We start from the raw sequence: 15,554 nt of genomic DNA on the forward strand, positions 1-15,554 counted from the left end.
GACATGAAAATCAGTACTGGTTTTAGTAAATTAGAGGAATTCTGAACTTTGTAAGTTGCACTGTAATTTGCTGTTTTATTTTGGAGCAGCTACTGTAAATATTAGCCAGTAGGCTTTTATTTCTGTTTTAATGCAAAGACTGTTTATGATTACTGTTAATTGTAATTAATTCTGAATTATAGTGATTACTGTATTTTGGGATGTTACATTTATTGGTATCAGAGCAGTTTTGTTCTTGTTAAAGGACACTGTAGGGTTATGAGTGCACTGTGTTTTGCTGTGTGCTTATTGTATGTTTAATGAGTTACTTTATTTTAACTCTTGAACATAACTAACGTTAGTTGTTTTCTCTGTATCCAGAGAACAAATGGCACCTAGATTGCCTCCTCCTCCTCAACCGAATGAGTCCGAGACGTCCAGCAACACTAGATTGTTGGAAACCGTGGTGGAAAGACTGCATCAACAGAATACCACGTTACTGGAGCAGAATGCTACCTTGATGCAGCAAAACCAAGCTGCTATGCAAGGTTTGGAGGCTTCGCGTGTTAATTCTGAAAACACGCAAAGACAATTGATGGAGATACTGGCTGCAACTAGAGGTGCGCCTGGAGCATCTTCTTCAAACGCTGCCCAACCAAATGCCGAATGGAGCTTGGAGAGTTTTCTCCAACACCATCCATCTAAATTCAATGGAAAGGGCCTCCCTGATGAGGCAGACCAATGGTTAGGGGACATGGAGAGAATCTTCAACGCAAAGAGGTGTCCGGACGAGAACAGGTTGTCTTACACAGAATATTTGTTGACTGGGGAAGCAAGCCATTGGTGGGCGAGCACAAGAGCTATTCTGGTAGAAGCTCAACGTCCTGTCACTTGGGAAGTATTTCGTAGTAAGTTTTACGAGGAGTATTTCCCTGACAGCGTACGGTTTGCGAAGGAAGTGGAGTTTTTACAACTGGTTCAAGGTGGGATGACAGTTTCAGAATATACCAACAAGTTCAAGCACCTTGTTCGGTTTTATACGATGGCCACCAACGAGGAGTGGCAGTGTAGGAAGTTTGAGAACGGCCTAAGGAGTGACTTGAAAGTCATGATTTCAAGCTTGTGCATAAGGACATTTCCTGCCATGGTTGAGAGGGCTAAGGTGTTGGAGAAGAACATGGCAGAGGCTGAACGACATAAGAAACAGCAACAAGTGAGTAGGGGACCAATAGTGTCCAGAGGAGGTTCTGTTCAAAGAAGATTACCTTACGCTCGTCCAAACCAACCAGCTAATACAAGCGGATCACAAGCGATCGTTCCTGTTGGACAGCCTGTACAAGGGAACGTTATTTGTTACCGGTGTGGAGGACCACACTATAGAAATGCATGCCCTCAACTAGCTGGAGGAAAGTACTGCAGTCTTTGTGGAAGGAACGGACACTCAAATAACGAGTGTAATATGAGTGGACGGGCAGTGACGAGACCACCTGTTGCTGGAAGGAATCAACCGAGAGGTGGTAGAGCACAAGCAGCAGGTCGTGTGTATGCAATAACTGGGGCGGAAGCAGCTAACTCAGGTAACCTTATAACCAGTGAATGCTTGCTGTGTGGAGTATCCTGTCATGTGTTGTTTGATTCGGGGGCGACTCACTCCTTCATCTCGAAGGCGTGTGTTGAGAAATTGGGATTAGTGGAGAGGAATATGCAGTTCGACCTGGTGGTTTCTACCCCGGCAGCTGGAGAGATTAGGACGTCTACTGTATGCATTAGATGTCCTATTGTGGTTGAGGGACGTAGTTACAAGGTGAATTTAATTTGCTTACCTCTCCAAGGGTTGGAGGTGATTCTAGGGATGGATTGGTTGACCACCAATCACATTCTTATAGATTGTGGTAACAAGGAATTGGTGTTTCCTAATGATGAGGAAGAAGAGTTAACAGTAACGCTTGGCCAGTTGAAGGAAGATATAATGGAAGGTGCAAGCTGTTTTCTCATCATGACGCATGAAGACCAAGAGCTTGGAGATTTGAGACATGAACGAACGTCCGCTATTGGCAGTCGAGAGAGAACGTCAGTTGTGGAGGAATTTATGGACGTTTTTCCAGATGAGATACCAGGGTTGCCTCCTGTTAGAGAAGTTGAATTCACCATTGATTTGGTGACAACGGCAGCCCCTATATCCGTTCAGCCATACCGGATGGCACCTGCGGAATTGGTTGAACTCAAGAAGCAGATTGAGGAGCTTATGGAGAAACAATTCATTAGACCGAGTGTGTCACCATGGGGAGCGCCTGTACTCTTAGTGAAGAAGAAGGATGGCAGCTCTCGGTTGTGCATAGATTACAGGCAATTAAACAAGCTGACCATCAAGAATAAATACCCTTTACCAAGGATAGATGATTTGCTAGATCAACTGCATGGAGCTGCAGTGTTCTCAAAGATTGATTTGAGATCCGGTTATCATCAAATCAGAGTTAAAGATGAAGACATCCATAAGACAGCGTTCAGGTCACGGTATGGACATTATGAATATGTGGTGATGCCATTTGGAGTGACTAACGCTCCAGCCGTGTTTATGGAGTACATGAATCGCATCTTCAGGCCCTATTTGGACGAGTTCGTAGTTGTATTCATAGATGATATTCTCATCTATTCCAAGACCGAAGAGGAGCATGAGAAACATCTTAGACTGGTACTTGGAGTGTTACGTGAGAAGGAATTGTATGCAAAATTATCTAAGTGTGAATTCTGGATGAAGGAAATCCAGTTTTTGGGGCATGTGGTGTCGGCTGGAGGCATTGCAGTGGATCCTTCAAAGGTGAGAGCAGTGTTAGATTGGAAGAGCCCGCGTTCGGTCACTGAGGTGAGGAGTTTTGTTGGACTTGCGGGCTACTACAGACGCTTTATAGAGGGGTTCGCCAAGATAGTGGCTCCTCTTACCCAGTTAACTAGGAAGGATCAGCCGTTCGCGTGGACTGATGTGTGTGAGGAACGTTTCCAAGAGCTGAAGCGTAAGTTGACAAGCGCTCCTGTGCTGATCATTCCAGACACGTCCAGACCCTTTGAAGTGTACTGTGATGCGTCTCATCAAGGTTTGGGCTGTGTGCTTATGCAAGAGAAAAGGGCAGTAGCGTACGCGTCTCGCCAATTGAAGATTCATGAACGTAACTATCCAACGCACGACTTAGAGCTGGCAGCAGTCGTTTTTGCATTGAAGATTTGGAGGCATTTTCTATACGGATCAACATTCCAAGTCTTCAGTGACCACAAGAGCCTCAAATATTTATTTGATCAGAAGGAGCTGAACATGAGGCAGAGGCGTTGGTTAGAATTTTGAAGGACTATGAGTTTGAGTTACTCTATCATCCCGGGAAGGCTAATGTAGTGGCAGACGCCCTTAGTAGGAAGGCAGTTCATGCCTCGTTGATGATGGTGAAAGAGTTGAGTTTAGTGGAGAGTTTCAGAGATCTAAGGTTACAGTTTGAATTGGAGCCAAGTAGTATCAAGTGCTGTAACCTTAGAATATCCAGTAACATATTTGATCGTATCTGGGTGAAGCAACGTGAAGATAAGGAGATGGTAAAGATCTTTGGTGCTCTCGGTACAGACAAAGCCAAGGAGTTTAATGCTGGGACGGACGGTATGCTACGTTACCTTGGCAGAACGTGCGTTCCCAATGATGGCGAGCTGAAACGAATTATACTGGAGGAAGCGCACCATAGTCGTCTTAGCATACACCCCGGTATGACTAAGATGTACCAAGATCTCAGGCGTTCGTTCTGGTGGCCTGGGATGAAGAGTGATGTTGCACGCTTTGTGGCATCTTGTTTGACTTGCCAACGTGCTAAGGCAGAACACCAACGTCCAGGAGGATTGCTTCAACCATTGGAGATCCCAGAGTGGAAGTGGGACAGCATTTCTATGGATTTCGTGACCCATCTGCCACGTACGGTCCGGAATCATGATTCAATTTGGGTGATCGTGGACAGATTAACGAAGAGCGCACACTTCTTAGCCGTGAATCTGAAGATGTCAATGACAAATTTGGCTAAGTTGTACATCAAGGAGATAATTCGTCTTCATGGAGTGCCTTCAAGCATAGTTTCTGACCGAGACACGAGATTCACATCTCGGTTTTGGCAATCTTTGCAAGGTGAATTAGGAAGCAGGCTGCAGATGAGTTCAGCATATCACCCTCAGACGGATGGACAGTCTGAACGTACAATCCAGACTTTAGAAGACTTATTGAGGACGTGCGTCCTGGACCACTTAGGCGCTTGGGATGAAGTATTTGCCACTGGTGGAATTCACGTATAACAACAGTTTCCAGTCTAGCATTGGTATGGCGCCTTTTGAAGCACTTTATGGGAGAAGATGCCGAACACCACTTTGCTGGTTTCAAGAGGGAGAGAACGTGCTAACTGGACCTGAGCTCATCCAGCAAACAACCGAGAAGGTTAAGTTGATTCAAGACAGGTTGAAAACGTCTTTGAGCAGGCAGAAATCCTATGCTGATAGGAGGAGAAGACCACTGGAATTCGCTACAGGTGATCATGTGTTTCTAAGACTGAATCCAATCACTGGAGTGGGAAGAGTTGTGCGTCCAAAGAAGCTGTCTCCTAAGTTCATAGGGCCGTATCAAATTTTAAGGAAGATTGGACCAGTAGCCTATGAACTTGCGTTGCCTCCTCAGTTATCAAATCTGCATCCAGTCTTCCATGTGTCTCAGCTTAGGAGATACATATCTAATCCTTCTCATGTATTGGAACTGGAAAACATTCAACTGCGTCCAGATAGAACGTTGGAACTGCAACCAGTTCGCATTGAAGATGAACGCACCAAGCTGCATAAAGGAAAAGACATCGTTTGGTGAAGGTAGTGTGGGATGCTAAGACTGGGATTCAACGTGGGAAGTGGAGAGTGCAATGAAGGATTTATATCCACACTTATTTGCTTAATTTCTAAATTTTCGAGGACGAAAATTTTTGTAGTTAGGGAGAATGTAAGACCCTATAAAATTTAGCAATGATAATTCTTTGTTAAACCAGATTTATGAAGTATAATCAAATGCTTATCCTATTAAATCCCATTTCAAATCTGCTGAAATATATACTGTTATGGTGTGCACTAATACAGTGCCACATCGCGCTCTGAAGCACGCACCACTGCACACATTCAGTGCATTAAAAACGCACCAATCTGTGCATGCACACACGCCAAGTGTCACGGGAGAGAATTCCAAATCAGAGTTTGATGTGCAGGTGGCAGACTGGGAGACGCTCTCCTGTTTGACGTGGAATCCACCCAAAATTCTGAGTTTTGAGAAACTCTCTCACTCACACGCACACTTCGTCTTCCTCAGAAAACCACACCTTTCATCTTCTCCAAACTTCTCTCTACGAACCTTCATCTTCCTTCTACCATTACTCACTTCATTCAACTCCAATCAGTTTTCTGAAACCATAGAAACGTTCACGGGGCAGTAAGCTTCGAATTGATCCGAACCTCTTACATCCTGTAACTGGTAAGTTCCAAACCATAATCTAATTCTAGAAGTTCTAGGAACACTGTTTCAGTTGCATGCAAAGAATAAAATCTGAGTTTCTGAGTCTCTTTGGTTAAATCTAGTTGAGGAGCGTAAGAAAGAGCTGATTGGGTAGAAATTCATAGTTGGACAGAATCAAGTTACACTGTTAAAAGTTTACTGCTAGACCAGGTAAGGGAAGTTTATATGTTTAATTTATACTGTTTGATTTATGATCTGAGATGCATATATGGAAAGCATGATGTGTGAGTATTTAGAAACGTTTACTGATATGGAATATGATTTCTGGTTTGTTTTGCATGTGTGAAAAATATGAAGTTGAGTTGTTAGAAATGATCACTGATATCTGATATGCATTCTGGTTTGGATGAATCTGTCATGAACTGATACGGCTTGTATGAATTATATTTGATGTTGAATTTGATTTAAATGCATGTTGAGTTGATTATGGATGAATGGAGAATGGCTATTTGTGGTTGGAATGATTTTAAATGTTGAAATCTGCATGATGATGATGTTTGAAGGGAATTAAACCTGAAATGGAAGTATAAAGTTGGAAAATGGAAATCTGGAAAAATTCTGCTAAGTGTGAAAAATCTAAATTTTCTGATCATTCTCTGTTGCTAAAAGGTCGTTCGTCACTGTACGGTCTTAGACCGTTCGGTTTTTGGTTAACATGACTTAGATTGGAATTCATTCATTTGGAATGAATTCTGCTCGAGAACGAGCGTCCCCCAATTGAGTGAATGAGCGTTCGTTCTGCTCAGTATAGATCAATATTTAAAACTTTATAAATAAGTGACGTTCGGTCTTAAGTCGAGCGTTCGTCCTCAATGACGTTCGGCCTCATGTCGAGCGTTCGTCCTTATTGTTGTTCGACCTTATGTCGAACGTTAGTTCTAGAGAGCGTTCGTCCTTATACTGAACGTTCGTCCAAAGTTGGCGTTCGGTCCTATACCGAAACGCTCGTCCTATAAAGCGCTTGGGTTATAACCAGCGTTAGTGCTGATTCGTGCTTGGTCATTGACCTAGCGTTCGTCCACAGCAGGGTTCGGTTTCTAACTGAACGCTCGTCCTTATTATTGAGTTCTGAGCGAACGTAATTGATGTTCGTCCAAATTGAAATTCTGAACGTTCGTTCTTTGACTGGCAGTGCTGTTTTTCTGAAATTCAATTATATTGGTTGTTTATCTAAACATTTTCTTACTGGTTTTATCCTTTGGATTCTACCTGAACTCTGTACACTCAAAATCTTTCTAAGTATCATCCACCTCTTTTAAAGATCAGTATTTTCAAATTATTAAGTATTGAAACGTATTAAGTGAGTACACGGTTCGTTTCTTTTATTCAGAAACGCGTGGTCAAAAGTACTGTAATACTTTCGTTTTATTTGATCAAAGGATGAATGTTGTAAAATGTTAAGGGAATGAAACACAGAATGAGAAAGGGAATAAAGAGAACTGGTTATTATGAACGAATGATATATTTTGAAGAAATTATTGGAAGTGGATATTAAAGAGCGTTCCAAGGAGGAACGTCTCTGATGTGTTGAATGTGAAATATTGAATGGTAAAGTATGAACCTGGATAAGTTAGGACTCGCTGTCCGTCCTGATATTCCGTGATACTCATCTTCACGTAGAAGGGGGTAGTCATGCGTGGGAATGGCAGGAGGTTCTTCGTTCATCGCTTAGATATGGGCGAGGGACTAACCTCGAGTGGCAGCTGTTTAATGTTACCCAGTTACTACATCACTCGGGTGCATGGACGCTTGTAACTACATGGTTCATACAGTCCGGACAGTCTGTCTTTTATATTTATTTTATGATTGCGAATTGATAATTTATGTGCTGCACGCTTGAATTGATATGTGAACGTATGTTTTAATTGTATAAATTAAATATTATAAGCTTACCCTTGCGTTTTCCATTGTGTTGTCTATTGTCCATGTACTTCCGTCTTGTCAAATGCAATGATCATCCGTTGTGGATGTGAGCAGATGGTGGTGCATCCCTTGAAACAATGCTGGAAGAAGAAAATTTGGAGGATGCCAACTTGGTAGAAGTGGAAGTTAAATCGGAGCAGTAGAGATTAGATCCATAGTAGCTGTTAGTTATTTTCTGTACTGTATTTTAACAGTTCTGTGTACAGTACTGCAGACGCGTTTTATCCAGAACTGTTTTATATTTTGATTAGTTTATGAACACTGTAAAGTGCTGTACTGTATTTTGGTATACTGTATATAATTATGCAGACATGAAAATCAGTACTGGTTTTAGTAAATTAGAGGAATTCTGAACTTTGTAAGTTGCACTGTAATTTGCTGTTTTATTTTGGAGCAGCTACTGTAAATATTAGCCAGTAGGCTTTTATTTCTGTTTTAATGCAAAGACTGTTTATGATTACTGTTAATTGTAATTAATTCTGAATTATAGTGATTACTGTATTTTGGGATGTTACAGGTCACATACTAAGCGCTCGTATTATTGAATAACCACTTGGATAAAATAGCGTTCGTGCAAGTATTTGAATATTCACATTCTTACGTTCGTTCTAATACTAGTATCGGTCTTCCATGTGCAAATTTCTTCAAAGAAGATTTCTAAGTATTATTAACCATCCTTCTTAGACTGAATCTGGTTTAAGACCTTTATTATGAAATTTTCTAAGTATCAGTACTCCTTCAAATTGAGTCGTTTCATTTAACTGACCAAACAGAGAGTCACGTTCGTCGTTTCAAACAACGTGCGTTCGTACTTAAGCTTCAATATCTGAACGTCCGTTCGTCTTGTCAATAACGAACGTTCGTCCTTAAGCTTCCATTTTTGAACGTCCGTTCGTCTTGTCAATAACGAACGTTCGTCCTTAAGCTTCCATTTTTGAACGTCCGTTCGTCGTTTCAAACAAAGAGCGTTCGTCCTTAAGCTTCAATATCTGAACGTCCGTTCGTTATGTCAATAACGAACGTTCGTCCTTAAGCTTCCATTTTTGAACGTCCGTTCGTCGTTTCAAACAACGATCGTTCGTCCTTAAGCTTCCATATCTGAACGTCCGTTCGTCATGTCAAGAACGAACGTTCGTCCTTAAGCTTCCATTTCTGAATGACCGTTCGTCATGTCAATAACGAACGTTCGTCCTTAAGCTTCCATTTGTGAACGTCCGTTCGTCATGTCAATAACGAACGTTCGTCCTTAAGCTTCCATTTTATAACGTCCGTTCGTCGTTTCAAACAACGAGCGTTCGTCCTTAAGCTTCCATATCTGAACGTCCGTTCGTCATGTCAATAACGAACGTTCGACCTTAAGCTTCCATTTTTGAATGACCGTTCGTCATGTCAATAACGAACGTTCGTCCTTAAGCTTCCATTTTTGAACGTCCGTTCGTTCTTTCAAACAATGAGCGTTCGTCTTTAAGCTTCCATTGTTGAACGTTCGTTCGTCATTTCAATAACGAGCGTTCGTCACAGCCTCAAGTTCTCAACGTCCGTTCGTCATCTCTTCAACGAGCGTTCGTTATTCAGCCGTCGTTCCCAACGTTCGTCCGTTATATCTCTCGACGAACGCTCGCTCTCCTTAATATTGTCCCCAACGGACGTTCGTCCTCTCCCCAACGAACGCTCGCTATCCTTAATATTGTCCCCAACGTTCGTTCAGTCTCTCCAATTTCTTTTGTTTATTTATTTTTCTTTGTTGTCTTATTTTTTTTGTTCTATTTATTTATTTTAGACATTCACTTATCCTAAAATATATATTTAATAATACAATATTGATAGTTTAAATAAAAAGAATTTACAAGAAAAGTTTTAAAGGTTTAAAGCGCACGTGTGACCGCTCGCATCGTCCTTGTGCTAAAAACCTTTTCTTCTTTTTTTAAATAAAATTTCAAAAATACGTTTTAAAGGTTTAAGCACACGTGTGACCGCTCGCGTCGTCCTTGTGCTAAAAACCTCTTCTTCTTCCTTAAATAAATTTACAAAAATATGTTTTAAAGGTTTTAAGCACACGTGTGACCGCTCGTGTGAAGTCTCGGAAATTTAAACCATGATTACTGTCAAATCTGTCATTTATTTTCACTGCTGAGTCACCTGACTGCTTCCATAAATGCACCGCGCCAAACGTTCAGTGCATTAAAAACGCACTAAACGCTGCATGCAAGAGCGCCACTTGTCACGTAGAAGTTTCGGAAGTCAGAAGTGAGAGTGCAGGTGTCAGCAGAGGAGACGCTCGTTCGTTTGGGCGTGAAAATTAACAAAACTGAGTTTCGAAAAACGCTCTCTCACCTGCACGCACTCTTCTTCTTCCTCAGAACCAAACCTTTCATTTTTCTCCAACTTCTCTCTATAACCAGTTCACCTTCTCTCTACGATAACTCCTTACCTTCTTCTCCGATCAACTTACAGCACCGTAGGAACGTTCGCCCAGCTGTGAGCTTTCTTTTGGACCGAACAGCTTCAAGAACTGGAACTGGTAAGTCCCCTTTCCGTAGCTCGTCTTTAGGGTTCTGGAAAAATAGGGTTTTTAGTTGCATGCAAGCATGTATTCTAAGTGATCTGTATTCCGTGGTTAGATTGTGTTCTGGAAGTGTCAAGAACCTAAGAACAACGTAGTTGGACGAAGCCACATTCACATCTAGGACAAGTTTGATTTCCAATCCGGGTAAGGGAAGCTTATATGTTTAATTTATACTTGTGTGTGGTATGAAAGAATGTTATGAAGATATGTATGTGGGCTGTTTGAGTATGCATGAACGAATACTGATTGTATGGATGAATATGAATTCTTATTTGGTTGATCCGCATGTTGGTTTGATATGTATGGAAGATGGATGATTAATGTAATGTATGAGTTATTAATGTGATAAATTCTATAAGATCTGTAGATTAATACTGGATGTGAAGTTATGAAGTATGAATCTTATGAAAAATGAAAAGTTAAGATAGTTGGAAAAATCTGAATATGATAATTCTCTCTATGATAAATTACGTTCGTCATCGTACGGTCTTATACCGTTCGGTTTCTCTGACAAAGACTTAGAGTAGAATTCTTTCATTTGGAAAGAGTTCGGTTTGAGAACGAGCGCCTTCATTGAATTACTATGTTTGAGCGTTCGGCTCAGCATAGAGTTGTAGTATGCTTTAAATTAAATAATATTGAATTAAGAAACGTTTGGTCTTATACCAAGCGTTCGTCCTAAATAGCGTTCGGTCTGATACTGAACGTTCGTTCTAAATAGCGTTCGGTCTTATATCGAACGTTCGTCCTGAGTAGCGCTCGGTCTTCTACCTAGCGTTCGTCATAGTCAGTGCTCGGTCACATACTAAGCGCTCGTATTATTGAATAACCACTTGGATAAAATAGCGTTCGTGCAAGTATTTGAATATTCACATTCTTACGTTCGTTCTAATACTAGTATCGGTCTTCCATGTGCAAATTTCTTCAAAGAAGATTTCTAAGTATTACTAACCATCCTTCTTAGACTGAATCTGGTTTAAGACCTTTATTATGAAATTTTCTAAGTATCAGTACTCCTTCAAATTGAGTCGTTTCATTTAACTGACCAAACAGAGAGTCACGTTCGTCGTTTCAAACAACGTGCGTTCGTACTTAAGCTTCAATATCTGAACGTCCGTTCGTCTTGTCAATAACGAACGTTCGTCCTTAAGCTTCCATTTTTGAACGTCCGTTCGTCATGTCAATAACGAACGTTCGTCCTTAAGCTTCCATTTTTGAACGTCCGTTCGTCGTTTCAAACAAAGAGCGTTCGTCCTTAAGCTTCAATATCTGAACGTCCGTTCGTCATGTCAATAACGAACGTTCGTCCTTAAGCTTCCATTTTTGAACGTCCGTTCGTCGTTTCAAACAACGAGCGTTCGTCCTTAAGCTTCCATATCTGAACGTCCGTTCGTCATGTCAATAACGAACGTTCGTCCTTAAGCTTCCATTTTTGAATGACCGTTCGTCATGTCAATAACGAACGTTCGTCCTTAAGCTTCCATTTTTGAACGTCCGTTCGTTCTTTCAAACAATGAGCGTTCGTCTTTAAGCTTCCATTGTTGAACGTTCGTTCGTCATTTCAATAACGAGCGTTCGTCACAGCCTCAAGTTCTCAACGTCCGTTCGTCATCTCTTCAACGAGCGTTCGTTATTCAGCCGTCGTTCCCAACGTTCGTCCGTTATATCTCTCGACGAACGCTCGCTCTCCTTAATATTGTCCCCAACGGACGTTCGTCCTCTCCCCAACGAACGCTCGCTATCCTTAATATTGTCCCCAACGTTCGTTCAGTCTCTCCAATTTCTTTTGTTTATTTATTTTTCTTTGTTGTCTTATTTTATTTTGTTCTATTTATTTATTTTAGACATTCACTTATCCTAAAATATATATTTAATAATACAATATTGATAGTTTAAATAAAAAGAATTTACAAGAAAAGTTTTAAAGGTTTAAAGCGCACGTGTGACCGCTCGCATCGTCCTTGTGCTAAAAACCTTTTCTTCTTTTTTTAAATAAAATTTCAAAAATACGTTTTAAAGGTTTAAGCACACGTGTGACCGCTCGCGTCGTCCTTGTGCTAAAAACCTCTTCTTCTTCCTTAAATAAATTTACAAAAATATGTTTTAAAGGTTTTAAGCACACGTGTGACCGCTCGTGTGAAGTCTCGGAAATTTAAACCATGATTACTGTCAAATCTGTCATTTATTTTCACTGCTGAGTCACCTGACTGCTTCCATAAATGCACCGCGCCAAACGTTCAGTGCATTAAAACGCACTAAACGCTGCATGCAAGAGCGCCACTTGTCACGTAGAAGTTTCGGAAGTCAGAAGTGAGAGTGCAGGTGTCAGCAGAGGAGACGCTCGTTCGTTTGGGCGTGAAAATTAACAAAACTGAGTTTCGAAAAACGCTCTCTCACCTGCACGCACTCTTCTTCTTCCTCAGAACCAAACCTTTCATTTTTCTCCAACTTCTCTCTATAACCAGTTCACCTTCTCTCTACGATAACTCCTTACCTTCTTCTCCGATCAACTTACAGCACCGTAGGAACGTTCGCCCAGCTGTGAGCTTTCTTTTGGACCGAACAGCTTCAAGAACTGGAACTGGTAAGTCCCCTTTCCGTAGCTCGTCTTTAGGGTTCTGGAAAAATAGGGTTTTTAGTTGCATGCAAGCATGTATTCTAAGTGATCTGTATTCCGTGGTTAGATTGTGTTCTGGAAGTGTCAAGAACCTAAGAACAACGTAGTTGGACGAAGCCACATTCACATCTAGGACAAGTTTGATTTCCAATCCGGGTAAGGGAAGCTTATATGTTTAATTTATACTTGTGTGTGGTATGAAAGAATGTTATGAAGATATGTATGTGGGCTGTTTGAGTATGCATGAACGAATACTGATTGTATGGATGAATATGAATTCTTATTTGGTTGATCCGCATGTTGGTTTGATATGTATGGAAGATGGATGATTAATGTAATGTATGAGTTATTAATGTGATAAATTCTATAAGATCTGTAGATTAATACTGGATGTGAAGTTATGAAGTATGAATCTTATGAAAAATGAAAAGTTAAGATAGTTGGAAAAATCTGAATATGATAATTCTCTCTATGATAAATTACGTTCGTCATCGTACGGTCTTATACCGTTCGGTTTCTCTGACAAAGACTTAGAGTAGAATTCTTTCATTTGGAAAGAGTTCGGTTTGAGAACGAGCGCCTTCATTGAATTACTATGTTTGAGCGTTCGGCTCAGCATAGAGTTGTAGTATGCTTTAAATTAAATAATATTGAATTAAGAAACGTTTGGTCTTATACCAAGCGTTCGTCCTAAATAGCGTTCGGTCTGATACCGAACGTTCGTTCTAAATAGCGTTCGGTCTTATATCGAACGTTCGTCCTGAGTAGCGCTCGGTCTTCTACCTAGCGTTCGTCATAGTCAGTGCTCGGTCACATACTAAGCGCTCGTATTATTGAATAACCACTTGGATAAAATAGCGTTCGTGCAAGTATTTGAATATTCACATTCTTACGTTCGTTCTAATACTAGTATCGGTCTTCCATGTGCAAATTTCTTCAAAGAAGATTTCTAAGTATTACTAACCATCCTTCTTAGACTGAATCTGGTTTAAGACCTTTATTATGAAATTTTCTAAGTATCAGTACTCCTTCAAATTGAGTCGTTTCATTTAACTGACCAAACAGAGAGTCACGTTCGTCGTTTCAAACAACGTGCGTTCGTACTTAAGCTTCAATATCTGAACGTCCGTTCGTCTTGTCAATAACGAACGTTCGTCCTTAAGCTTCCATTTTTGAACGTCCGTTCGTCATGTCAATAACGAACGTTCGTCCTTAAGCTTCCATTTTTGAACGTCCGTTCGTCGTTTCAAACAAAGAGCGTTCGTCCTTAAGCTTCAATATCTGAACGTCCGTTCGTCATGTCAATAACGAACGTTCGTCCTTAAGCTTCCATTTTTGAACGTCCGTTCGTCGTTTCAAACAACGAGCGTTCGTCCTTAAGCTTCCATATCTGAACGTCCGTTCGTCATGTCAATAACGAACGTTCGTCCTTAAGCTTCCATTTTTGAATGACCGTTCGTCATGTCAATAACGAACGTTCGTCCTTAAGCTTCCATTTTTGAACGTCCGTTCGTTCTTTCAAACAATGAGCGTTCGTCTTTAAGCTTCCATTGTTGAACGTTCGTTCGTCATTTCAATAACGAGCGTTCGTCACAGCCTCAAGTTCTCAACGTCCGTTCGTCATCTCTTCAACGAGCGTTCGTTATTCAGCCGTCGTTCCCAACGTTCGTCCGTTATATCTCTCGACGAACGCTCGCTCTCCTTAATATTGTCCCCAACGGACGTTCGTCCTCTCCCCAACGAACGCTCGCTATCCTTAATATTGTCCCCAACGTTCGTTCAGTCTCTCCAATTTCTTTTGTTTATTTATTTTCTTTGTTGTCTTATTTTATTTTGTTCTATTTATTTATTTTAGACATTCACTTATCCTAAAATTATATTTAATAATACAATATTGATAGTTTAAATAAAAAGAATTTACAAGAAAAGTTTTAAAGGTTTAAAGCGCACGTGTGACCGCTCGCATCGTCCTTGTGCTAAAACCTTTTCTTCTTTTTTTAAATAAAATTTCAAAAATACGTTTTAAAGGTTTAAGCACACGTGTGACCGCTCGCGTCGTCCTTGTGCTAAAAACCTCTTCTTCTTCCTTAAATAAATTTACAAAAATATGTTTTAAAGGTTTTAAGCACACGTGTGACCGCTCGTGTGAAGTCTCGGAAATTTAAACCATGATTACTGTCAAATCTGTCATTTATTTTCACTGCTGAGTCACCTGACTGCTTCCATAAATGCACCGCGCCAAACGTTCAGTGCATTAAAAACGCACTAAACGCTGCATGCAAGAGCGCCACTTGTCACGTAGAAGTTTCGGAAGTCAGAAGTGAGAGTGCAGGTGTCAGCAGAGGAGACGCTCGTTCGTTTGGGCGTGAAAATTAACAAAACTGAGTTTCGAAAAACGCTCTCTCACCTGCACGCACTCTTCTTCTTCCTCAGAACCAACCTTTCATTTTTCTCCAACTTCTCTCTATAACCAGTTCACCTTCTCTCTACGATAACTCCTTACCTTCTTCTCCGATCAACTTACAGCACCGTAGGAACGTTCGCCCAGCTGTGAGCTTTCTTTTGGACCGAACAGCTTCAAGAACTGGAACTGGTAAGTCCCCTTTCCGTAGCTCGTCTTTAGGGTTCTGGAAAAATAGGGTTTTTAGTTGCATGCAAGCATGTATTCTAAGTGATCTGTATTCCGTGGTTAGATTGTGTTCTGGAAGTGTCAAGAACCTAAGAACAACGTAGTTGGACGAAGCCACATTCACATCTAGGACAAGTTTGATTTCCAATCCGGGTAAGGGAAGCTTATATGTTTAATTTATACTTGTGTGTGGTATGAAAGAATGTTATGAAGATATGTATGTGGGCTGTTTGAGTATGCATGAACGAATACTGATTGTATGGATGAATATGAA

At 40.8% G+C, this 15,554-nt stretch overlaps 1 protein-coding gene across 1 annotated transcript; it reads left to right on the forward strand.

The window, feature by feature from the left end:
- The first annotated feature begins 1,156 nt into the window (after window positions 1-1,156).
- Window positions 1,157-4,852, forward strand: LOC148201188 (uncharacterized). Its single transcript, XM_088113143.1, has 7 exons — window positions 1,157-1,556; window positions 1,671-2,249; window positions 2,409-2,842; window positions 2,924-3,071; window positions 3,296-3,619; window positions 4,142-4,290; window positions 4,709-4,852. The coding sequence occupies exons 1-7, from the start codon at window positions 1,157-1,159 to the stop codon at window positions 4,850-4,852; spliced, it is 2,178 nt and encodes a 725-aa protein (XP_087969269.1).
- The last annotated feature ends 10,702 nt before the right edge of the window (window positions 4,853-15,554 follow it).

Source organism: Vigna umbellata, chromosome 4 (assembly GCF_029865625.1).
Source record: "Vigna umbellata cultivar VRB3 chromosome 4, Vumbellata_1.0, whole genome shotgun sequence".
In the NCBI taxonomy this organism is placed as follows: domain Eukaryota; kingdom Viridiplantae; phylum Streptophyta; class Magnoliopsida; order Fabales; family Fabaceae; genus Vigna; species Vigna umbellata.

Excerpts from the sequence above, each read along its gene's own strand:
- LOC148201188 (XM_088113143.1), top strand. The coding sequence starts at position 1,157 with ATGGCAGAGGCTGAACGACATAAGAAACAGCAACAAGTGAGTAGGGGA. Across the intron at positions 2,250-2,408 it reads GAAACAATTCATTAGACCGA|TGTTCTCAAAGATTGATTTG; the intron begins GTGTGTCACCAT and ends ATGGAGCTGCAG. Across the intron at positions 3,072-3,295 it reads CTGTGATGCGTCTCATCAAG|AGGCGTTGGTTAGAATTTTG; the intron begins GTTTGGGCTGTG and ends AACATGAGGCAG.